Source organism: Schistocerca piceifrons, chromosome 4 (genome assembly GCF_021461385.2).
Source record: "Schistocerca piceifrons isolate TAMUIC-IGC-003096 chromosome 4, iqSchPice1.1, whole genome shotgun sequence".
NCBI lineage: Eukaryota > Metazoa > Arthropoda > Insecta > Orthoptera > Acrididae > Schistocerca > Schistocerca piceifrons.
Genome location: NC_060141.1, coordinates 618,420,666 through 618,448,115, shown reverse-complemented (window position 1 = coordinate 618,448,115; position 27,450 = coordinate 618,420,666). Strand labels below are relative to the sequence as shown.

The following is a 27,450-nucleotide window of genomic DNA, read 5'->3' as shown; positions in this document are numbered from 1 at the left end:
CCGGCACACTGTCTGTTGCCACCCCTACCATCTAGCTCCCCACAAACTTAAGGTGCCTAATGCCGCAGTGTACAAACTTTTGCAAGCTGCCATAGTAGGGCCATCAGACAGTACTTGGGCTTCCCCAATTAAGCTAGTTCCTAAAAGAATGGTACTTGGCACCTATGTGGCAGCTACCACTACATCAATGCCTATACAAACATTGACAACTACTCCGTTCTGAAATTGCGCGATTTTTCCCATGTCTTGTCTGGGGCAAAAATTTTCAGCATCGTAGATTGTACAACAGCCTTCCTGCAAATTCTGATGGCAGATGAAGGCATACTAAAAACAGTGATAATCATGCCATTTGGTCTCTCTGATTTCCCGTACATGCTATACGGAATAAAAAATATGGCACAGACGTGGCAAAGATTTATTGGTAGTGTACTGTTCAATTTGCCTTTATGTTATGCCTGTCGAGATGACATAATTTTTCCACAAAATGAGCAAGACCATGTCAACTATGAGTGTATCACCCTCGATAAGCTGGCCTCCCAAGGGGCCCTGATAAATGATGACAAGTGCCAACTTCGGCAGTCCTGTGTGACCTTTGTTGGACACCACATCGATGCATATGAGGTGCATTCTGCTCCTTAGAAAATTAACCAAATATGCCCCCTCCCACCTCTTAACAACTAACAAGAGCTGCCTAGGTTTTTGGGAGTCATAAATTTGTACAGGAATCAACTGCTACACACCACTGAGACTTTGGTACCACTCACCCAAGCATTCCACAGCAGAAATACATCTGGTAAACGATGCCTTGCTTGGACACCGCAAATGCAGGCAACCTTCGACAAAATGAAAGAACACCTCTTACATGCCATGGCCCTCACCCTCCCATCTCCCAACGAATATCTGATTATCACGTCTGATGCTAGAGGTCACATGATCGGGGCTGCTTTACAGCAAGATATTGGTGGAATCACTCAGCTGCTCAGGCTTTTCTCCCACAAACTTACCGACACCCAGAAAAAAATTGTTCACATTTGAACGTGAACTACTAGCCATACATGAAGCAGTTCATCATTTTGAAGATGATATTGATGGGAGACCCCTTACCATATATACAGACCATCACCCATTGGCAGACACATTCCTCAACCCGTCAGCGGATTCTGCATCCAGGAGAGATGTCTTAGCACAGTTCACTACTGACGTGCCGTACGTTAAAGGTGCTGGTAATATTGTGGCGGACTACCTTTCTCGTATCGCAGCTACCTCTGCCCAAATGGACTTTGATAGAATCAAAGCTCCAAAAACACAGATGCTGATCTCCACAGCTTGTTTAACAAACCAGACACCAGACTCCAATTGCAGCAACACACGCTACCCAGTGTGACCAACCAAGTCTGATGTGATATTTTGAATGGACGTATCACATGACAATTTTTGACCTCCATAACCTTCCACATCCGGGTGTGCACCCTACTGTGTGCCTAATCAGTTAATGGTTTGTCTGGCCAAACATTGAAAAGGATTGTGCCATGTGGACCAGGATTTGCATTCCATGCCAGCAGGCAAAAACCAGCCACCACACACAGCACCGCTTTGGTAAATTCCTGATTCCAAAGGGGCAGTTCCAGCGCATCCACATTGTCATTGTACAGTCACTCCCCAAATCGTATGGGTACCATTGCATTCTGTTATTGATAGATCACGTGCACAATGGGTGGAGGCCATGCCCATTTTTGACATATCAGCAGAGACAGTGGCAAAAACTGTCATCAACAGTTGGAGTCCCAGATTTGGCTGCCTGGCCTCCTTAACCTCAAACAGAGTCAGCAGTTTGAATGCTAACTCTTCAGTGACTTATACCACCTATACGGATGGCCCTGCTTTCACACAACCGTCTACCACTTGCAATCCAGTGGCCTCATGAAACAATGGCATTGGGGAATGAAAGCTACTCTCATGTGCCACTCAGAAGCATGGATGGAGGCCTTACCATGGATTCTGTTGGGCACTCACATGACACATAAAGATGACCTTGATGCATCACTCACTGAAGTACTATATGGTGAGCCTCTCTGTGTATCCACTGAATTCGTAGCACATGAAATGGTCCCCATAGAGCAAGACTTACCACATGTAGTGGCACTTGTGTGGACACATATACAAAACATCCATGTGCCATCCCCTCCCATCACATACCACTACGAATTTTTATTCATAAAGACCTGGCCAAGTGTTCTCATGTGATGTTGCATACAGATGCAGTGAAATCCAACCATTTGCAGGACCATACCGATTGTTGAAACATGATACAAACACTTTTGATATAATAATTTCTGTAAAACAAACAATAGTGTCGGTGAACCAGCTTAAATCGGCATGGACTTAAGTGGACCTGTCACAACAGACACTCCCCACCCCACTGCTTCCTATCCATCTGTTAGTCAATTTCCAATTGTCTATGAATCTGCACAATTTTCTGCCTGACGGCATATCACATCACGTTACACAATACCAACCTCATGATTACCACTGCCTACATGGATAGGTCACTGTCACACACAGTTTTTTGCACACCACTCCTGCCCCACCAGAAGTTAGCATGGCAGGACTCACCTCCCATTTTTCATCAGACGGTACACTCACCATCACCACCCATGGCTTACAACGCCGCCAGCTCCACGATGCCTCCTGTGGATGCAGCATTACAGGGCAATGCTGTCAACATGCCTCCCTCTTCAAATGCTGCCACCGAGACTACTTCCTTATCTGCTTACACCGGCAGTGGCAACCCATTAGTTGCATAACCAATATCGCACTTTGGCCTGCACCCTGCCTCCCCAACCCCCACCCCCCTGTCCCCCCTCCTGGTGCACCTTGCTGACTATGACAAGTCTTCCCTCACACCCACCATCATAAAGCTGCCTACATCACTTCAGAAAGATGATGCCCCGTTACATCCTTTTTCCTCTGCACTGTTGGGGGGAGGGGAGACCTCTGTGGCGGCGTAGCTTCTCTGACTCCGTGAACGAGAATTGCTGCCCTCTGAGATGGTGGGAGTTAGTATGCTCTGTTCACTCACAATGCTTACACATGTTATGTATATATCCTTACTAATAAAATAGTGTGAAAATCATATCTCAGTGCTGTGACACAATTCCGCTATTACAAAGCCGATACCGCACTTACCTCATTCACTTGATCTCTTTATAAATACCACCATCCCAATTTTATCCATGGATGGTTAGTTTCCTACAAAATATTGATACATTTACTGCGCAGGTATTTTTTTTAATTGGTTGAAGATGCCTTTCTGTTATTTTTCATTGTCTGCTGCCAATTTGTCATCTCTTTCTTCAAGGAGCTATTTCACCGGGAGGGGGGTTACTGATGAGCAATAGCTATATCCTACTTCTAACAACTGTTTGACCTTCTTTAAATTAATTATTCATAAGCTCCAGAATTACACTCTCTGCCAGGTGCTGCACAGATAAGTCACCATGCATAAAGTATATCCAACAACATCGAGTGATTTGAAAATCTTAATACTGTATTTATGGCTTCTGCTTGGAATGTACGAATGTAAAAATGAAACTTGTCTTCTGTTGCCAGGATTTTATCTATATCAAACGTTTCATTGCGTAATCATGTACAGTTTCATCACATTCCTGTTGTATAATGGATGTCTCAGAAGGAGTGGTCAGTATTCAGGGATATGATAGGAATGATCATTCAGAGCAAAGAAATCTAGTAAACATGGGCTTTAAAATCATGCCTTAAGAGCTTTGAGCACTTCTTTGTCTCTAATACTATGAAACAAGTCTCCTCTACTGCTATAGTTCTTTGCTTTCCATATTGAATTGTGGAGGGTTAAGGACCAAAACAAGAAAAAACTTTTTGAGTAAACATGGACTCAAAAAATGCGTACTTTAAGAGCTGTGAGACCTTGTTCAGTACAAGAGATCTGCTTACAGTAGTGAAGGTGAACAAGTGGTCATAACTCTTAAGGTATGTGCTTTAAAGCCCATGTTTACTGGACTTTTTTTGTGTAGGTTCATATTACTCCCTCCCAAAATATGGAAAGCAAAGAGCTTGCAGTAGAAGAGATTTGTTTAACAGTATCAAAGATAAAGAAGTGCTCATAGCTCGTAACGTGTGCATTTTAGAGTCCATGTTTACTAGACTTTTTTACTTTGAATGATCATTGCTGTCATATCCTTGAATATTGGCCATTCTTCCTGGGACTCCCTGTATTCTGCACTAAATTTTATTCAGGATATATTTGTTATTTTCAGAACTTATGAGTTTATCATTTCTGTTAGACAAATTATCATCTGCAAAATGTATAATACATAGGAGTAACTGAAAGTGATGTCTGCTGGTAATTGTCAGAAAAAAAGTTATGTTTGAACAGAAAATTTGTGCACCAATAATCGTGTATTGTTGGATAAATCTACAGTTCCATGTATATAATAATATCGAAAAATCTATGAATTTCTTCAAGATTTGTTTATTTACAGCAATTTATGTACACACTTTAAATTACATAGTTGCTACCTAAAAACAGTACACCATATCTGTTGCTTTCAGTTACAGTAAAAGGATAATATTGAAAATCTGTAGGGTACAAGGAATCATATGTATTTTTTCCATTACCTGTAAACACAACATCTTTCAGACGAATGTTGCTGACATCAAGCAGTTCCACAGTGACTCTAGATTGATTAACATCTGCACTGAAACCACTAGGCCTCTTACCATCACTAATACCAGTACAGTGTTGTCATTGTTGCCACTCTTTATCGAAATAAAAATATGATTATTCCAACACGCTCTGTAATTCTCCATCAGCAAAATCAGTTGTTTATGGCTATTATATTTTCGTTAGATACTTGTAGTGTGGGATTCATCCATATTAAAACCATTTATGTCACATAACATAGATCTCACTTTCCATAACAAAACATAAATTAGCAGTCAATATTGTGGTGCATATAGAGGACACTTTATTTTGAATTATTGGAAACAGTAACATGGTTCAAATTACATTTTGCAAAATTAAAAATCTTAAATAAGGTGTTGTATCTGAATTCTTGTGTACTTGTATTAATTCAATCAAGATATACAAATTAATGTGCAGGAGAGTAAGAAATATGTAACAAGTAGAACTCAGAAACCACTGCTGTAACCACGGGTCAGCTGATAATACGTCACCAATCCATGATTGCACCTACAAGCCACATGACATCCAGATTGTATTCAACATTGTGACTGTGTTGCAAACATGCTATCCAAAGCTTTTATTTCTTGTGATTTTCACTCTGAAGACTGCTTGTCCATCCTGTGTGAGCATCTTCATCTTTGACTAATTGCTGCAACCTACAGCTGTTTGAATCTACTTACTATATTCAAGCCATGGTCTCCCTTTACAATGCACCCCTCCCTCTCCTCCCCCCTACCCAGCCTCCACACAGGTGCACACTTCTTTCTCCCATTAGGAAACTGATGATTCTTTGCTGCCTTGTGATGTGTCCTATCACATAGTCAAATTGTGCCACAAATTTCATTTTTTTCAAATTTGATACCTTCCTGTTCATTATGTAACAACAATGTAAATTCCTGGATGGAACAACATGTAAAATAAAGGAAAGGCACCCACTCACCTGTAGCTGACTGATGTGTGGCATATAGAAATACACAACAGGGCCTGTTTGTAATAGCTTTTGAGCTCTTGCTCTTTCTCTAGTAGAAGCACACACATTCACGCACACAACTACACGGACTCCGAAACTCACATGCCTGTGGCCACAACAAGACTGATGGTTGGTTATAGACCGCAATTACTTGGACAGATGGAGGTGGGGAGGGGCTAGGCAAGAATGCATGAAGTGAGCAGGGTGTAGTGGGATAGTGCGAGACAGGTCTTTTCTTAGGTGACACAATGACAGTGGTTGCGCAACAAGATGGGAGGAGTTCAGAGACTAGAGCATATAAGATTTAGGAAGAGGGAGGAAAGGAGAGGAAGGTGGAGATGAGGAGGCAGGCAGGGAGGTAAGTCATAAAAGTAGAAGGGTGGAAAAGGGGGAGGAGGGGGGGGGGAAGAAAATATATGCTTGCTTGGAGGGGTAGGAAGGGTGGTAGGAGAAATCAGTACATGATCTGCATGGGGAAGCATTATTGTGGACAGAAGAAAAAATTACAGAGGTTTAGGCCAGGAGAATTGTGAGAGTGCAAGATATGCTGGAGAGACAATTCGCACCTGCATAGTTCACAGAAACTTATTACTGGAAGAGAGTATCCAAATGACCCGCATAGTAAATCAGCTATTGAACTCATTTCTGTTGTGGTGTGCAGTGTGTTTGGCAATGGGTGGTCAAGTTTGCAGTTTGCCATTCTTTGGCAGTGGAAAATAATGTGAGTAGACAGTTGGTAGACAGTAGAATGCTGCACAGTAATTGCAGCATAGCTGATATATAACATTGCTGCTTTCACATGTGGTACTGCATTTTCAGGCAGGAAATGCCTGTAATTGGACTACACTAGGTGGTGGTGATGGGTATTCGGGTCATATCTCTCACCAGGGTCAACCACAAGGGATTGATCTGTTGGGTGGAGGATTGGAATAGGGATGAACAAGGATATTCTGTTGGTGCGTAGACAGTGGAATACAAGTGTGGGTAAGATTTTGAGTAGGGCACCCCTAATTTCAGTGCACAAAGAGGTAGTTGAACCCTTGGTGGAGGTTGTGGTTGAGCTTTTCAAGTACAGGGTGATACTGAGGGATCACAGGAGTGGTGTGTGGAGCCAGCTTAACAGGTTTACTGGTGTCGGAGGAGTAGATGGCACAATAAATCTGTTTATGTGTGAGCCGGATGGGAAACTGTCTGTCAATAAAGGCTCTGGTAAGGTTATCGGAACATTTCGACAACTCCTGCTTTCCACTGCAGATGTGGTGTCCATCAGTGCTGGGGCTATATGGAAGAGACTTTTTGATATGGAATGGATTAAAGCTGTCAGAGTGGTGGTACTGTTGATTACTGGTATGCCTGATATGAAAAGACTTATTTATGGAGTCATCTGAGAGATAGACATTGACATCTAGGAAGGTGACTAGTTCAGTTGAGAAGGACCAGGTGAACTGAATGTGGGAATAGGTGTTCATGTTATGGAGGAAAGAGCAAAGGTTGTCCTTGCCATGAGTCCAGATCACAGATATGTCATCAGTGATTCTAAACCAGACTAGGAGTTTTAGGTGTTGACTAGAGATGTATGTTTTCACCAGGTCATCCATAAATAAGTTGGCATAGGATGGGACCATGCAACTATCCATGACTCTACCAAATGTTTGTTTATAGATTTGGGTTTTGAAAGTGAAGTACTTGTGGGTCATGATGTAGTTGGCTAGAAGGGTTTGGAAAGAGTTGTTGGGGTGATGTCAGGAGGATATTGCGAAAGGTAGTCTTCTTTGGGAACATCACATCCACAGTGACCAAAAAGGAGTCTAGTAGTAACTGTTGGGTTTGTAGAGTTTGGGGAGTAGGCAGAAGTTAGGAGTGCATAGGGTTGATGGTATGAGGAGGGAGATGGATTCAGGTGTCAAGTTTGGGATGGACCTAAGGTCTTGGAGGAGCTCTGGAGGTCATGTTGGTCTCCTGAGATGCTGTCATGGTTGTATGGTTTGTGTTTCAGAAAGTTGAAGGAGACCCTCAGCCTCATAATCACTATGAGTTATGATTACTGTGGTGAAGCCTTTGTCTAAGGGAAGGATGATAAGACCTGGATTGATTTTCAGGTTGTGGATAGCAGTGTGTTCCATAGGAGTGGGAGGGATTTAGGAAAGGAAGGTGAGGCCAGGTTGGAAGTGAGGAATTTCTGAAAGATTACCAGGTGACAACTATGTGGAAGGGAAGGTGGATCAAAGTTGGAGGGAGATAGGAACTGTTTTAAACAAGGTCCAGTGTGGGGTTTTGGTGACTGTTATCAGTAAGGTGTGCAATGAAGAAATGTATTTGCTATAGAGAATGAATGGAGAGAAGAAGGTCCTTTACAAGTCTGGCATGGATGAACTTAGGTTTAGGGCTAAAAGTGAGGCATTAATAAAGTACTGAGTCTTTTTCAGGGGTCAGAGTTTTGGCAAGAAGGTTGACAACAGTGTTATGGGATGGGTGTTCAGGAGCAGTGTGTTTCATGGAGGGTGGAGCAAGTTTTTGGGAATGTGGAAGCCAAAGTATGTCAATAAGGCATGGTTGAGGAGCTATGAAGGGTTGGCTGTGGGGTGAGGGTGGTGGTGGGGGGGGGGGGGGGGGGAGGTTAGATAAGTGCAGTAAGCTTTTTCTTGGCTATAGACAATTCAGTGTGGGCATAAGACAGGAGTAGCTCAACAATAGCATTCAGAAAGTTGAGGTCACAGACTAAATGTGTTTTGCAAAAGGAGCAAAGTCTGTGAACTATGGTTTGACCTTGGATTGTATGATTCTGAAGGACCAGAGTGGTGAGGGTGAGGGACTGATGAAACTGGAAATGGTGAAGGCTCTTGGAGTAGAATGTGCAACAGCCTGAGATGCCAGTTTTAATTCTAGGCCCATTAGGTGGGATACCATATGCCAGACAAGATTTCAGAAACAGGATGTGTGATTGGAATTTTGCTGGGGCAAACGAGAATATTTTGGTGGAGGTAGAATGAGCAAGGATCCATGGTTGGATGGTTGGGAGATAAAAGGAGTGACTGAAAACATAGTTAATCAACTACCACCTCCTCATCTCATGTGTCCTTCCTTATGCCATCCCCACCTCCATCTGCCCAGGCAACTGCTATCAACAGTTGATAGTATGTCTTACTGTGGCCATGAGTGTGTGTGTGTTCTGGTGTCTGTGTGGTTGCTGCGTGACGGTGTGTGTTTCTACAAGAGAAACAGCCAGAGCTCAAAAGCAAGTATGAATAGTTTTATGTTGTGTGTTTATACGTGCCACACATGAGTCATCTATAAGTGAGTGGTTACCTTTCCTTTATTTTACATACCTTTTCGTTAGTTATTTGATGTACCCATCTAATCTTCAGCATTATTCAGTAGCACCATATATCAAAATCTTCTATTCTTTTCTTATTTAAACTGTGTATTGCTCTCGTTTCATTTCTGTAAAAGGCTTCACTCCACATAAATGATTTCAGAAAAGAGCTTCTAACATTTAAATTTCTTTTTACCTAGAAAATTTTTCATGGTATTCCAGTAGTGATGGTTTGCCTTTTTTATTTCCCCATTTGTTGTCCTCGGTGTTGAGGTACTGTGTTGTGGTACTGGCTGAAAAATGGGGTGTGGAGGTACAACACTACTTCAAATAATGTAGCTGACAGCTGCACAGTTGTGTTTCACAGTAGTTTACTTTCATTGTTCATAACCCCCCAATATTACACAGTTATATATGGCCAGTGCACTATTATTTAAACTTCCCATAAGCCTCATTAATAGTTTGCAGGCAAACCTCCACATACTGCTACAGTAGTTTACTATTGTACATCTATGAGCAGTAAAAACCTAACCACAAAGTTCACAGTTCTTGAAGAAAAGGACGGTATGTGTGAAGCAGACACTGTCATTGTTTTAACACACGGCATAATTGTGTAACACTTATTTCACAGTTAAGTTGAAGCATTGTTGTTGTTCTAACCAACACGGGTTTCTTCCCTGAAACGTGGCCGTGGACTGACTGTCTCGGGACCAAAAATCGAGTCCTTATATATCCTCACAATAATAGGTACTGAAACTACACATTGTTTGAAGTTAAATTTACAGAAATTACAATAAAACGTAACTCATTAAATTAACTGAATACATAAAAAATTGGTTCTTTTTAACAGTTTCTTCTGCTACAAGGGTTAAACCGAATTATTTGTTTAAATCATGAAATTAACATATATAGTTATGCAAACAATACTTTTGACAAAACTGTGAATTACTTTGGAATTAATTAAGGGCTGGCTTTGCCAACAAGTTTTTGAATAGAGCCATATAGATCCTTTAAGAATACTATTAGTTGTTTATAATTAGTACAGATTTATATTTGTTTATACATCAACAATAGAATTTAAGTTATGAAGCATTTACTGATTTCACCCTATAACAATAGTATTAACTAGGAAAATAATTGAAATAAATTAGAAAATCAATTACATCCATAAAACTAAGCACAAAATTAGATCTGGTTTTATGTTCTTTAAAACTGAGGGCCAACTTTTCTCTTTTATGAAAATGCAGATTATACACACATATGTTCATGGTAATTAGTTAAAAGTGAAAAAATGAATTTTAAGGAGGCATATGGCAAAACAAGGGGGGAAGTAAAAATATCCCAGCTTGCTTCGTCACATAGTCTAAATTATATATCCTCTATACTTCTGCCATTAACAGTTATTTTGTTGTCCATTGATTCTGTGCAAGTATAGATAACTTTTTGCTCTCTGTGTTTTATCCCTGCTACTTTCAGAATGTCAGAGAGTATTCAAGTCAGCATTGTCAAAAGTGCTCTCTAAATTTATTAAAGCAGTAAATATAGGTTTGCCATTACTTAGTTTATCTTCTAAGATAACTCACTGGGTCAATATTCTCTTGTGTATTCCTGCATTTCTATGAAACCTGAACTGATCTTGTACCTTATATATGTATAAATAATTTATGTCGGTATTATGGAACCATGAGTTATTAAACTTGTGGTTGTGGTAATACTCACACCTGACAGCACCTTCCTTTTTTGGAATAGGAATTATTGCATTCTTCTTGAAGTCTGAAGGTGTTCCACTGTCTCATATATCTTTCATACCAGATGGAATAGTTCAGTAACAGCTCCAGGGGGCTCAGTAATTCTGAGAGATAGTCGTTGGCTTTATGGGCATTGTTTGACTTTCAGTGCTTGGCCAGATTCTTCCCAGACTATCATCTCTGCCATCTCATCTTCATCTTCACCCTCTTCCCTTTCTATAATACCACCTTCAAGTTAATTTCCCTTGTATGGTCCTTCTATATACTCCTTCATCCTTTCAATCTTCCCTTCTTTGCCTAGTACAGGCTTGTCATCTGAGCTTTTAATTTTCAAACAGTTGTTTTTCTTTTGTACAAAGTCTCTTTAATTTTCCCATAGTCATGCCTCTACTCCCTTTTATTTCGCATGCAGCCATTCTTGCTTTGTCATTTTGCACTTCCTGTAATTTTTAAGGTGCCAGTATTCCAATTTGCAGTTTTATGTTTTCTCCTTTCACAAGTATGATCCTCTACTGCCTTCACTATTTCTTCTCTCAAAGCCATCCTTCCATCTTCTATTGCATATCTTTCCCGTCTTTCATTTAATTTTTGCCTAATTTTATGGTTCTTTCAGTGTATCCAGGCTCCATCTCCTTAATTTCATACATTTCTGCAATTTCTTCAGTTTTAATCTACAATTCACAATCAATACTTTATGGTAAGAGTTCACATCTGCCCCTAGACATATTTTACAGTTTAAGATTTACTTTCAAAATCTGTGTCCTACCAGTATGGAATGTATTTGAAAACTTTTGGTGTCTCCAGGTCTGTGCCATGTATACACCATATTTCATGATTCTTAAACCAGTGTTGGCAATGCTTAAATTGTCCTCCTCTTTTGTGATTCTTAAACCAAGGTTAGCAATGCTTAGATTGTGGTCCGTGCAAAATTCTGCCATGTGGATTCCCATTTCATTCCTCTCCCTCAGTCCGTATTCTCCTATTTTTCCTTTCTATCCTTTTCTAATATAAAATTCCAGTCCCCCATCACAATTAAATTTTCATCTCCCTTAACTATATGATTAATTTCTTTTATCTCATTGTACATCCCTTTAATCTCTTCATCATCTGCTAAGGTAACTTTCATATAAAATTGTGCTATTGTTGTGGGTGTTTGCTTCATATCTGTCTGGGTTACAATTACACATTCTCTGTGCCTTTTTTTAGTAGTTTACTTGTATGTTTATTTTATTATTCATTATTAGCCCTATTTCTGCATTACACCTATTTGGTTTTGTATGTATAACTCTGTCTTCACCTGATTCAAATCCTATTCTTCCTGCACAGCAACTGCACTTTTAAATTCTCTAACCTACCTACTCAGTGATGTGGTCTAACATTCCATACTCCAAACCATATTGTGCAAGTGTGATTTCTGCTGATGACAACAACCTCCTGAAAGGTCTCCACTTGGAGATCTGAATGAGGGGACTATTTTACCTACAGAATATTTCACCAAGAGGATGCCATCATTACTCAGCTGTAGAACAGAGCTAGAGAATTTAATGATTGTAGATTCCCTTACTTTCAGTAATTTACAGCACCAACATAGCAAGGCTATGTGGTTAGTATTGTAAGACTAGATCAGTCAGTTATTCTGAATCGTGCCCCTGCTACTACTATAAACACCACTGCCTCTCTTTGGGAACCACATGTTAGTCTAGCCTCTCCATAGGTACTTCTCTAATGTGGTTGCACCTGTGGTATGGCTATCAGTTTCATGGAGGTATGCAAGCTGATGTACCTTGGTGAGGTCTACGGTTCTTGTGAGAGCTCCTGGCTGCCAGTGGGTAAAATGAGTCCTGCATGAGGCATTGCCAGGGGGCTGCATAGCAGTCAGTTTATTAATTAGTGCTTAATTTTTATCCCCCCCCCCCTCCCTAGAAGAAATTCGCAGTTTTTCACTAGTTTACTGTTTTATTTAATAAGAAATGCTGCATGTTTTCTCGGATTGTACAAGTGCATTCTTGTATTTAAAATGTTTATTAAAAGTAGCTTCTCACTGGTTTACTGTTTTATTTAATAAGAAATGCTGTATGTTGTCTCGAGTCCTTGTTTCCTGAGACTAGTATGACCTGCCCCCCTCCCCCAGTTCAGATCCTTGGTACGCCCTTGACCACTGCCTCTTTATTTTCTCTGGATTCCAGCTAAAATACAATTTTTGTTTTTTTATGAATGTCACATTGTGTTTTGCCTAGTAATTTTTCTATTTCTACTGGATTTTTGCAACAATTTACTGCTAAATAAGGTTGAACAGAAAAATATTTGAGAACAATAACCCACATCTGTTCTTCATTCATTTACATTAAACATTCTGTTACTTTATAAGTTTCCAATAACTGATGTGGAGACTAATCTACCCCCTTACTGCAATCATTTTGTGTTGTGAATCAACCCTCTGGATTTTCAATCTCTCTACAGGAAAACTAAAGTACAGCATACAAATAGTGAAGAGATATCATGAAGACATAAATAAAGTTGTGCCACTCTTGAAAATACCTTTCCACAAGCTAAGAATAATAAAAGAATATGCTCAGAAGGATGACTTGCATTTATCTGAAGGAAGCCGCATCAAATATCTGAGTGAAAAACTGCAGGTAAATTTGACATAATAATTTGAGTTGAACTGAATTCCTGTTTTTCTTTCGTAACCATTCATTTCCTGTACATGTTTTGTTTTTCAGTGCCCACCGTCTGTTATTAGTGAGGCCTTAGTGAAACATGATGTTTTACTGTCCATGCCATTTGTTAAACTCCAGACTGTAATGGACCTCATGCTTGGTAAGCTCTGAAAAAATTATCTGTCTAATCTGTTTTTATGCTGTCAGTATTGTGAAAAAGATAGATTGCTACTCACCATGTAGCAGAAATGTTGAGTTGCAGACAGGCACAATAATAATAATAATAATAATAATAATAATAATGGCTGTCAAACAAGTAAGCTTTCAACCAGAAAGGCCTTCATCAGAATTAGACAAAACTCTCTCTCTCTCTCTCTCTCTCTCTCTCTCTCTCTCTCTCTCACACACACACACACACACACACACAACCACAGTCTCTGGTTATCGAGGCCAGACTCTGGTCATGTGTGTGTGAGAATTGTCTTTGCAGGTGTGTGTGTGTGTGTGTGTGTGTGTGTGTGTGTAATTCCAAAGAAGGCCTTTCTGGCCAAAGGGTTACTTGTTTGACTGTCTTCTTCTTCTTCTTCTTCTTCTTCTTCTTCTTTTGTGCCTATCTGTGACTCAAGATCTCCACTATATGTTGAGCAGCAATCTATTCTTTTTGTAATATTGTCATTATTCTGTACTGGATTTCCCTATGTTTATGCTGAACTGTTTGGGGAAAATAAACTACTCTCATCTCATTTTGCATGTAGTTGGCTTAGAGTATCAACGAACATTGTAAATAATGCTTCCATAAGAAATGAGAGTAATTTTTCACTGAAGATCACAAGATTCATAAAAATAGAAAATAAAAATGTAATGTGAAGAGTATCTTTTTTATGTGGAAAAGAATGATTCTTTTGTTTGGTTAAACCTTCAACAAAAGTGTTGATAAATTTTACCTTTCAACATAATCTCTGGAGAAGTGATTTATTTGTGTACATATTAATTTATTGTTTTATCATTTAAGATGTGTGGATGGATATGTGTGTGTGTGTGTGTGTGTGTGTGTGTGTGTGTGTGTGTGTGTGCGCGAGTGTATACCCGTCCTTTTTTCCCCCTAAGGTAAGTCTTTCCGCTCCCGGGATTGGAATGACTCCTTACCTTCTCCCTTAAAACCCACTTCCTTTCGTCTTTCCCTCTCCTTCCCTCTTTCCTGATGAGGCAACAGTTTGTTGCGAAAGCTTTAATTTTGTGTGTATGTTTGTGGTTGTTTGTGTGTCTATCGACCTGCCAGCACTTCCATTTGGTAAGTCAAATCATCTTTGTTTTTAGATATTTATTTCCTACGTGGAATGTTTCCCTCTATTATAACCAAATTACAGAATTATTTACACCTGGAAAAAAAGGAATGTGTACAAAATTTTGATTGAATTGGACAAGGATGGAATAGAAAATCATCTGTGACTTTTTAGTGGAACTATCAAAAAAATGTTGATTTTGTGTTCAGGAAGCGCTGTGCTTTGTGTCACAATTACTACCTTTCTACTCAGTACTGAATGGCTGATGGAATAAATAAGAGCAGGCATAATTATGCCGTTGCTCATTATAACAACACTGCCTATTAAACTCGAGATGTTATGTACCATCATCTCACAAAAATTGTATTAGTTTGCACAAGTGGGTATCTTGCTGCAAATGAATGGTCAAAATAAATGTTCACAATGCAAAGATATGCTTGAAGCATTTCCTTCTAGAGGACTGCATGTGGGATTAGAAAAAATGAGGTGCTAGGTCTGTCTCTAAAAAGACACAGAACTTGAATGCTGTCCTTTCACAGAAAGTACACAATTTTGGAGGTGACACTCAGAAAGCTGTAAGAGATTGTATCAGTATCAGAGAGAGATGATAAACTAATTTCTTCCTTTTGTTAAATGGCATTAACGAACACTTTTGTGAGTTAAATCTCTCTGTTTTTGTCATTATGTATATGTGATTCTTGAGCATTAAATATGTCATTTTTGCACATGTTAATGATAGTATGTTATTGAGAATCCATAAGTATGTCCTTAAAATTTGCCTTTACGTGTAGGACATCACAGGAACAGAGCATCACAAGGATATGAAATCTATGTGCAAAAAGGCTGAAACAACTTTATATCATTAAATATAGCAATTACTGCTTATCGTATATAGTACCGCTTATCATATATAGCAATTACCACTTCTCATTGCCTAAATTTTTTTATTGCAGTTGCAGTTTTGAGCATTTCTCGTTTTCAAGAAAATCCACAAATTTCAAACGGCATGTATCCAACATTCCAATCATACATCAAATTACCTTTCTAAAATGCTAGAAGAGCTGCTCTTTTTGATATAATTGTAGCCAAACAAACTTCCAAAAATCTTCTCAAAACATTCTCCCAGTTTTTAAATTGAGATCATATGCATTTCTCAGGGAGTCATGTCATTTTTGGGATCATTTATGTTGAACACATGTTGTTTAATAGTTCAGTAAAAATAACTTCGTTCTCTTTAGCACATATCTCATAGCTTGCTCAGTGTGGCATAAGAGTAACTGTGCTGCTGTTCTCACACTTTGGTGTAAACTTCCAGTAATATTCAGGAATCTCTCTGAAATATGAAATGCAACTGAAAGATCATCATTATGTTGATCCATCATAGATTGTATTGACTTCTTTGCAAAATGCATCCTACATCTAGTAAATGGTTTATTAACAATATTATGAAAGAATTCAACAATGTGTACATTACATAATACCTGTACTATCCTGTCATAATATGTGGATTTAAGAAATACATTTTATTTGTGAATAGCTGAAACTGCTTCTAAACTTTCAAATTTTTTGCTCTCATATCACAATCAAAAGCTGTGATACATCCAGCTACTTCCCATTATTTTGTTATTGTTCTTAAGAGATCACTGGTCATTGTGATGTTGACGTCATAATATATTAGCTGCCTCCCTGCCCAAATAAGCTAAGGCCCATTATCACAGAAAATATCATGTCGGAAAATGTAATTACTATACTATCAGCATTAACTTTATTATTTGATGGAGAATTACATCCATGGTAGAGGCAGGTGACCATTCAGATTTGGCACAACTCTGAAATATGGAAAGGTCTTGATCTCACAGCCAATGGCCTTGCAGCAGTGGTAACACCCTTTGCTGTCAGGTCATCGAAGCTAAATGCTGTCAGGCATCAGATTTAGGGCTGTCCAGGTCAGCCAAGTGGTGTTGGCAAGTGGGGTGTACTCAGAGACCAATTGGGGAGCTGCTTAATTTAGAAGTAATGCCTCTGGTCACAAAAACTGACAACAGCCAGGAGAGTGGTGTGCTAACCACATGCCCCTTCATATCTGCATCCACTGAAGCCTGTCTGCTGAGGTAGACACAGTGGTCAATCAATACCATTGGGCCTTTCAAGGCCTGTTTGGATGGAGTTTGGTTTTAGTTTCTTGATCTCGCAATTCTTTGTTAAGTGTTGTGCACTTCAAAATTTCATAATGAGAGAGAATATGTGGGATAAAGTACAAAGGTAACAAAATACTAACGTAAGTATGCATATTAATGATCCATATACAGAATTTTCAATTACTATCATATAGCAATCTATCTTTTTCGTACGTTATTGATATCCCGTCCTGAAGTTTCCAAAGTTCAATTATTATCATACTTTTATTTAAATCAAACTTTAGTAAAAGGCTCAAGAAAGTCAGCACATAAGCTGAGTGTAATACAGATATCATCTTAAATAGGCATATTTGACAATGTTATTGTCTATTCCTAGAGAACTGGTGCCGAACTGACAGTTGTGATTAAGCTATCTAAAAATTAAACAAAAGCCGAAGGATTTAAAATTTTTTTTTTATTATTAAGAAGCATAATCCTAATTCTGCATCCTTAGCCATGATATGCATGGATGTTTGTTGCCCTTGCACATCTACTTCAAGCTTTACTGTTATATGGTCTGATATTATACCATTAGGCTTTTTAGTTAAAAAAAATCCTTTTAATTGTAATACTAGCAGCTATTTTATTTCAAGTTGGTGCCACTTATCTAGGCACCTAAATGGTTCTGTTGTATGTCATTTATTATGTGGTTGACTATTGTAATATGACTACGTTTGGTCATACCCATGTAACATTTTAGCTTGTGATGGTTGTAAACTCATTCTTTCACAACCATGAATAAAGCCATATTTGTGTTACTTGGATTGGTTTTGTGTACTACTTTTTATTACATGATTGGCAATGACTTTGGAATGGTTTCTATGTATGCAGTCTTTAAGAGCAGTTCCATCAGGTTTAGTCATTATTGATGTCATGCTACAGGCCCTGAGTAAACAGCTTATTTCGGCAGTGACCACTTTGTCTGCTTCCATTAACAGATAGGGCACCATTCCACCGGTCTATACACCATCTTTTCCTCCTTATGATGATTCAGCCGAGAATAGTCAAACTTATTAAAAAGAACTCGGACAACATGTTTTGGTTTTCGGTGTGACAGACTCAGATTTGTGGAAAGCCTTATTCCTCTTGTGGGTTCCACCTAAAGTGTATCAATTTGATCACATATGCAGTTTATTGCTCAACTACTATCACAAATGAATGCATGTCATAGCAGCACGAGTTGAATTCTACCAATGCTGCAAGTAATCAAAACGGTCATACGAGGCTGGGCAGCCAAACTTCATGGCCTTAGCCGTAGGTGTCAATTCATTACTGATGACTGTAATGACTCTTACACAGACTGTACGGTGTGTGACACAGTTATCTGTTTAGTTCTGGACAAGGAAGTGCACCAGGAAGCAAAACACCCCCTTAGCAGAAGTTTTGCAAATAGCACAATCATCTGAAGTTTCCCAGGCAGTGCATGATGAAATTGAAGTGTGGGATGATGTGGCAATAGTGTCACAAGATGTGTCCACTAGAACAACAGATAGCTTCCACGAGGAAGCAGCGGTGGCATCTGTGAACATGATGGCTCAGAGCTGAGCAGACCAAGGCCAGTCCAAGCAGCTGTGACCACCACAGCACCAGGGACTGCATTCTCTGTTTCTTTCCTGTATTGTCCAGTGTGAACGTTTGGCATGCTCTAAGCAATGGGCTACTTGTAATGGACATGGATGTAAACTGTGTGACTCCAAGCTTTTGAGTTCTCCCAGGTTGTTTATCAGTTAAGTGTTTTTCACCAAGTGCTCTGGCTATGGGTCGACACAGATGCTGCCGTGGTGTTATTGAATTCTCAAACCTACAAGAGTTCAGGCTCGCTACCGTTGACACTGGTCACATGGAAGCTGGTCGGTCATAAGAGACAGAACAGTCCACTGTTGAGTCAATTTATGGTATCTGTGTCTTACAAGTCGGTAGTTTGTTCCATTACACTTTTGGTGGCTGCTGATGCCAGTGTTGAGAACTTGTTTGGTATGGATGCATTTCAGGCATTTGGATTTTCTATCACCCGATGCAGTGTATGTTTTCTCCAATCAGTTACTGTACTCTCAATTGTAAACACTATGTGAGGAGTCTGTAGAGTTGTTTTTAGAAGGTATGGGGTGTTCTACAAATTTTTCTGCTCATATTTCTTTGAAATCTACGGCGTGGCCTCATTTTTGCTGTGCATATCCTATTCCTGTCACCCTGAAAGATCATGCGAAAGCAGAATTGAACAGACTTCACTCTTTAGGGGTGGTGCAACCTGTTGTGGCTAGTGAGTGGTTGTCTCAGCTGGCTGCAATTCAGAAGCTGTCGAGGAAACTGTGTCTCAGTGGCAATTTCAGTAAAACTGTCAATGTGCAGTCGATCATGGATACGTATCCTCTCCCACATGAGGAGGAACTGTTGGTGGAATGTTGGGTGGCCAGTACTTTTCTAAAATTGATTTGTCTGAAGTGTATCTGCAGATTCCTGTGGACAAAGAGTCTCAGTGAGTTCTAGTTTTGAATACTCATTTTGGTCTCTTTCAATATTTACACCTTCCTTTTGGTGTGGCTGGTGCCCCTGCTGTTTTCCAACGATTTTTTGAGCAATTGACTATACCAGTCGCGGGTTGCATTAGTTATCTGAGTAATATTGTTGTTGCAGGCTCCTCCAAGGCCAATCACTTGAAAAATTTGTGCACTTTCTTTTCTGCTCTACAGTCCCCAGGTCAACGGTGGAGCATTGTGAAATCTCAGTTTTTTTCCCAACGTTTTATTGTTTATTTGCGGCTCGAGGTCCTGTGGGATGAGGTTCACCCTCTGCCAGACCACATCTCTGCTGTTACAGCTGTGCCTCATCCCTTGTCTATGAAGGAGCTTCAGGCCTTCCTAGGGAAGGTAGCCTACTACCATAAATCCCTGTCAGGGGCGGTCATATTAGCCCTTCCATTGCATGCCTTGCTACGCAAGGATGTACCTTTTTACTGGAGCCTGAATTGCTTTTCATATGTTGAAATCCAAACTATTCTTGGCCCTTTGTTTAGCTACATTCTCTCTGGAGCAGCACATAGTTTTATCAACTGACACCTTACAGTATGGCCTTGGTGTGGTCCTAATGCACTGATATATCGATGATTGTGAACAGCCTGTTACTTTTGCCTCTAAATCTCTCACTCCGGTCCAGCAGCATTACTCTCAGGTGGAATAAGAGGCTCTTGCCATTGTCTATGCTCTCCAGAAATTTCTTGTTTTGTGTGACTCCAAGTTTCAACTTATTACTGACCATGAACACTGGGTTTCCTTGTTTAACCCTCATACTTCCTTGCCTAACAAGGCAGTACACTGCCTACAATGCTGGGTGCTCTTCTTGTCTCACTACAATGTTTGTATAAACATGCCAGTGCAGACACCTTGTCCCATCTTCCTGTGGGTCCTGATCCTGGTTTTGATAATGAAGAAATGCTTTGCTTTCACACTTTCATATTGACACAATGGCTGCAAACATGGGTTTCCCAATTATGAGCTCACGCATAGCAGCTGCTGTTGCCACAGACCCAGATCTCTGTGAAGTAGTTCGGTTTGTTCAAAAGGGCTGATGAGATAAACACTGAGTCAGGCTTTGGACACCCTCCGCAACTATTTTTCTGTACAGTATTGACTGCCTGCCTTTGACGGTGTTTTGCTGTTTTCTATGGAAGGTCTCTCTCCCAGAGTAGTCTTTCCCACCACATTACAGTGCGAGGCTCTACACCTTCTCCACCAGGAGCATTGGGTAGTTCCCCACACTAAACTGTTAGTTAGGAGACGGTTTTTTTGGCCAGGGGTCAATGGCAAAATTGTCTGTTTTGTCACAGTTTGTGAGCAATGTGCCCAACGTCAGGCAACTCCCATGGCATCTCTATCCCCTGGCCCGCACCATGTCAGCTGTGGAATGCATTCAGGTATGCTTTGCAGATCCATTCTTGACTTCCTATTGGCTCTTGGTTGTGGATGCACATTCTCCGTTGTGTGTCAGTATCAGCTGAGGTCACAATTTGTACGCTTTTGAGGGTTTTTTCTATTGAAGAGTTGCCTTGTACCTTAGTTTCCGATATTGGGCACCTTTCAATTGTTTTGTTCCTCTCATGGCATTCATTATGTTATGCCTCCGCCATTCCACCCTCAGTTAGATGGTGAGGTGGAATGATAGTGTGTACATTTTGTTGTGGATTTTTTGCTGGATGATGCCCTTCTACATTTTCTGAGCACCTATCTCTTCATGAGGTGCTGAAGATTAGATGGGTAGATCACATAACTAATGAGGAAGTATTGAATAGGATTGGAGAGAAGAGAAGTTTGTGGCACAACTTGACCAGAAGAAGGGATCGATTGGTAGGACATGTTCTGAGGCATCAAGGGATCACCAAGTTAGTATTGGAGGGCAGCGTGGAGGGTAAAAATCATAGAGGGAGACCAAGAGATGAATACACTAAGCAGATTCGGAAGGATGTAGGTTGCAGTAGGTACTGGGAGATGAAAAAGCTTGCACAGGATAGAGTAGCATGGAGAGCTGCATCAAACCAGTCTCAGGACTGAAGACCACAACAACAACAACAACAACAACATCTCTTCATGACTATGGGGGAGCGCAGTCCGGCTCAGTTGCTTCACGGCCAGCAGCCCCACATGCTCCTCCACCTTCTGTGGCCCTGTGCCGCACCTGCTGTGGTTGGGTTTGTCTGGCTGCCTTGCACCAGAATCGCCGGTGTCGGGGTGAGCGTTTGATCATCAGCCCAAGTGGATACTAACCACTGTTGTCCACCGCTGTGGACAGCTTCTTATTGTTGTCTGTATGGCCAATAGGCTGATGGTGCACCGCTTTGATCAGTTGTGCCCCTGCTCGCCGCTTGAGGCTACTGGTTTGTGTGTCCAGCCGCTGTTGCTGCAACTGGCCACTGCCTTCCACCTTGAGCCCATCATTGCCAGTTGTGGAGGCACCACTGTCTCATTGGCTGCCTCCTCTATGTGCAGTACCCTAGGGTTTAAGCTTCCCAGCACTGGCCGCCAGTCCGTCTCTGGCCTCGGGTCTGTCACCGTAGCCTGCTGTTCCAGTCAGGCTCCTTCACCATCATCACCTCAGCCCCCTCCTCCTCTGCAGTGGGATCTGCTTGCTGATGATAATGTAAAGATGCTGATGACACCCTTGTACCCAGAGCTGTCGCCAGGCAAAGCATGGGCTGACCGTCCTTGGATATGCTCGCAACTCTGCACATTCCAACCATATGCTCCAGTGCCCAGCTGGCACATCACCCTGCCCCTGCCATTGGCACCTGCTGATGGGTGTACCTCTTGTCAGGCATCTCCTCCATCGCCTGGGGGCCCTCTTCGCCCGAGTTATATGCTGTATCCTATTGCTAACACTTTGAGTGTGAATGCGCCAAATGTTGTGTCACCACACATGTGTACTTCAATCAGCTCCAACTGTATCAGCATGGGCCAGCCTCTAGAGGCTGCCTGAATGAAGCGTGTACACGGCAGGGTCTCCGCCGTGCCATTTACCAGCGACTTGCACCCATGTACACGCAGAGTAGCACTGACTAACTCTCACTATGTTCTTTTAGTTTGTACTGGTCACAGCATTTGTTCTGTGTATCGCTTATGTTGCACCTTCTGTATGATTCTTTTGTCTTGTTATGTGTTGAGTCATGGGAGTCTTATTTCCATTATTATTCAAATGTTTATTACTAAAGCCATATTTGTGTTACTTGGATTGATTTTGTTTATTACTTACTTACTATAGATTTCATTTTTATGTTCACTGGCCTTCATTTACTGTTTAGTTAGCATAATTGCCTCAGCCAGTTTAGCATTGGTTCCCTTTGAACAGGCAATGGCATTGTCAGAAGTGATTATATGAGATGATATCTGTATTATATTCAGCCTATGTGCTCACTTTTGCAAGCCTTTTTCTAAAGTTTGATTTAAATGTAATTATTATAATAATTAAACATTGGAAACTTCGGGTTGGAATATTATCAATGTAAGGAAAAGATAGATTGCTACCTATCATAAAGGTGGCAGATTAAGTTGCAGATGGACGCAACTAAAAGAGGCTTACATATTAGCTTTCATGTGCCCGTCTGGAACTTAACATGTCGTCTTTATGGTAAGTATGATATTAATTGAAAATTCTGTGTATGGATCACTAATATGCTTACTTATGTTGGTATGTATATATTTGTTAATGTTAATTCCTTTATACACACTATCCAACACCTTCAATCTGATGATGAAATTATGAAACGTGTAATGCTTAATAAAGAACTGTGTGATCAAAACCTTTCCGTACTTCAAACTTGCGGTAGCACTAATTTTATCAAATGTAAGAACAGGTACCTCATCGAAGGTTTTAAACTCGTCTGATCCAGTTCTAATTAAAATTGTTATCTCTTTTGATACACTCACATTGCTTAGTCTCTTGTACTACACTCACTTTTTTTGTCCTTTATTGGATAGCAGGACAAAGGATATTTTTGTCTTCTCAAATAACTGTATGCTTTGGGAGAAACTGCTGTTAATGTAAATAATTTCAGTCCAGTACAAATGCACAATGGTTAGCTCACTGGACCCACATCCTGGAGGGTGATGGTTCAAACACACATCCGGCCATCCTGATTTAGGTTGCCTGTGATTTTCCTAAATCACTTCATGCAAATGCCAATATGGTTCCTTTGAAAGGGCATGGCCGGCTTCTTTCCCCATCCTTCCCTAATCTGATGGGACCAATGACCTCATTGTTTAGTCCCCTCCCCCAAATCAACCAACCAACCATCCAGTACAGATTACAAAAATTTTCTTTCATCAATATAGGCACTATTTTAATTAATATCAGTTGCAAAAACAGAAGTGAAGAGAACGTGTTTCTAAACATTATCCTCAACAGTACAGTATTTCTCATTGAAGATGTGACAGAACCTTGTCTTGGCTTCAAATGCAAGAACATTGGCAGTTCGCTGGGAGGTGAAACAGTTCATTGTCAGCCTGCTGCAAAAGAAATTATGAATCAGCATTGGATTACTGTTATTTGTAAAGTACCTGTCACATAGCCATCACCTGAATGGCTGACTTTGTTGACAGAGTTTGAGTATATTTTTGCTACTTTCCTGGGAGAAAGGATTTCAAAGTGCAAAAAGGTAATGGAAATTCTGATACAGACTCAGTTTAACAAAATTAGTAAAAGAATCGTATGCGGGGACAAGGACTTCGATTTAGTCTAGACATCTGAACAGGAAGTTTAAATGCGTTGCTATAATGAAGAAACAAACAAACTGTGGACTGCACTGCATTTGGCATTTGCAGAGTAAACATCTTGTGTTAATATTATTTAAAGATTTTATTTTATTTATTTATTTTCTTTTTTTGTTTAGTATCTGATGGGTAGCATTACTGTGGTGAAAATGCTATTTATGTTAATCTGATACTTTAAATTTGTAAACGTCTCCAACTATGAGGGATGTCCCTGGAATGCTGTACTAAATTTAAGAAGTCTCATTCTGTTTTTAACCATGCTGTACATAGTTCTTTTAATGTGACTGATTACTTTAGTTGTTTTAATACATATTAGAGCTAAAAAGTATGACTAATTGGTGTGAGAAATAGCCAGAAACATCATAACTATTACTGTGTAGCACAATGGGGACTGAAGTCTTGCTGTCTCCCCAGTAACATCAGGGGTTGTTGACCAATGGCAGCATACTCATCAGTATGAAGTTCTAATACAGTTTTTTTAAAATAGTAACTTTAAAAAATTTACAATAATATCTTTAAAGATTGGAATATATGTGTCATGATAGGTTGACTAAAAGTTTGACTAGTACAGAACACATATATTGAAATCAGGTTACTGTCATATACAAGACATGTTGCTTTCGTGGTAATTAAAGATAGAATGCTTGCTCCTTGCTATCGGATCCCCTACCTGCACCTGCTTCCTGATGTCACATCCATCAGCTACAGAGGGTTTATTCACTACACATATCTGATGACGACATTTGTAACTACTTATTGCATTTCACATGATCCATCACACAGAAACACATTTTAGTCTCACATCCCAAATCAACACCTCTTTTACAAAACTACAGAATAAACAAATAATCATCAGCATTAAAATTAAGAAGAAAAACAGTTTTTGCTAACAGCACCCCTCCATACCCCCCCCCCCCCCCCCTCCCACACACACACACACTTCTACAGTACACATTCACAGATACAAGAAAATAGTATCACTTAATAAAATTAATACATCTGGCAAACAAACAATGGGAAATCCTGGATGGAATTCTGACAATGTTATGAAAAGAATAGTTGTTACCATGTAGTGTAGATGTTGAGTTGCAAATAGGCATAACAAAAAGACTGTCAGAATCTGGCTGTGGCAGCCAGAGACTGTGGTCATGTGTGTGAGTTGCATTTGCGTGAATGTTTATGTGTATGTTGTCTAATTCTGATGAAGGCCTTTTTGGCTGAAAGCTTTGTTTGACAGTCTTTTTGTTGTGTCTATCTGTGACTCAATATATCTGCTGTATGGTGAGTAGCACTATCCTTTTCATAATATTGACAACTGGCAAACACATATAGATATTAAAACAATGTTAATCATAATTCAGTCATATTCTGGTCACACTCAGACACTTCATCATAACTCAGCAAATTGCATCACTTTCGTAAACCTGTAGTTATATGACTTTCTTTAATTCTAGATAAAACTTTGTCTCATTGTAGCAGAATGTGATCTGATTTACTTTCTTGTTGTGTATTTTTTACTGTCTTTTCCTTTTCATTAAGAAATCATATGAAATTTATAAAAAAAAATTATTTTTATAATCAGTGAGCTGCAAGATAACTTCAGTTTCCCAGTGGCTCTATTTTCAAACCACAATCAAATAATTTCTTATAAACCTCCTTCTGTGACCTATTCTTACACAGTAGAATAACATCATGGAAAAACTTGAATTTATTGTCATTCAAATAATTCACATATATCTGCTGACACAGATAGAAAAATTCATACCAGCCCTTCTGATTGCAGTCTCTGCAAATGTAAGTGTGCATATATATCTCACCCATTTCCATTGTGTCATGAGCATCTTGCAGTATCATAATAACTTCAAATAAATCACGAATTTTCATCATTTCATCAGCGTCAGTAGCATTACCTACTTGATGTTCTGTAACAGCTTTCGTTAATGCAGTTATGTCTGATCCTACCCTCTTTGGTTTCTCAGTTTCAGATTCTTTTCCCTGTGTCACATCTGATTTCATCAAAATAAAGACTTCTCACTCATCAGCATTTTCTACATTATCAAAAAAATCAGCTACACCATTAATAATTACATCACCATGTGCATCACTACAAACTCCATTGGTAATGGCTTCATTAACATTCACCTCATAATTAACAGAAAGAAACTCATCAGCCACACCAACACAAAAATTTGCAGCATTGTCATAAGAAACATATTTTGCTGGTTGTAAGGGTGCAGATGCGCATGGTGGTAAATGCAAATTGGTGATATGCATCCATACTGCTCAACTGAGATTGGGAGATTGTATGTGTTTGTGTTTATACAAATATAGATAAGGCTGAGAATTGGACTGCAGAAGACTAGGTTTAAGTAATAATAGTTATAAGTAAAAGGAAATTAGGTTTTATCCAGAGTGGTGTAGTGATTTGTGTTGGATATATACTGGGGGCGATGGACGGCTGCACATGATGTCGGTGCAGGCATGGGCTCAGAGTCTGCAGAGCAGGGCTGCGTGCCATGGAGCTCCATGTACGGCAAAGTTCCGTGATCGTGGGACTCGGTGAATAAGGAAATCTATGTGTAAACACAGAACCGAATTTGACTCAGAACCATAAGGAGGGTCTGTTCTCACTATTAGTTGGTTATATGAAGTTATTGTCAAGCAGAAGTTAAACCAATTTGTAACTGGGATAGTAAACACTGTGAACTTACCAGCACATTTCACTATGTAGTGGTAGCCATTTCACAGAAGTCTAGTGGAAGGCAGAGTGTCTGCGTAATGAGTAAGAAGATCACTTCAAGAAGGAGAGAACCCTCGAACAGTGAAACTATATAACCTACATTTAGTCACATTATCTGGCTGCTGCAAACATCTGCACACTTTACTTTCTTCCAGTGTAGAGTGTTCAGTTTCTAACTTGGAATCTATTCTGTAAATTTCATTCCTAACCTTATCACTGAACTTAATACATTCTCTTGAGTTACAGTCTATCTCCAACAACATCCATGTCTCCCTTACTCAATATATTTTGCAGTGACTGGAAGCTACCATTAATTTCAGCCCCATGATCCTTTCTGTATTTCTTAATTTCACTTAGTTGGCTGTTCATTTTCACCAGAACTTGCAATACTATCATTAGAGAATCCACTTTCATTTTGCTCTTACCAAGTGGGCTTACTCTAATCTCATTGTCTGAAGACTTGCCTTCTCTACATCTACATCTATACTCTGAAACCCACCATGAGGTGCATGGCAGAGGGTACATCCCATTGTACCACTTATTAGTGTTTCTAGCTGTTCCACTCACCTATGGAGTGCAGGAC

The 27,450-nt window shown here is 39.9% G+C and overlaps 1 protein-coding gene across 1 annotated transcript in view; it reads left to right on the top strand.

Annotated features, from left to right (window-relative positions):
* The window catches only part of LOC124796062 (transcription termination factor, mitochondrial), a 60,656-nt gene that overhangs the window by 4,853 nt on the left and 28,353 nt on the right, over window positions 1-27,450 (top strand). Inside the window, 2 exon segments of the mRNA XM_047260150.1 lie at window positions 13,212-13,387; window positions 13,475-13,571. Of these exon segments, the coding sequence (XP_047116106.1) occupies window positions 13,212-13,387; window positions 13,475-13,571 (273 nt within the window).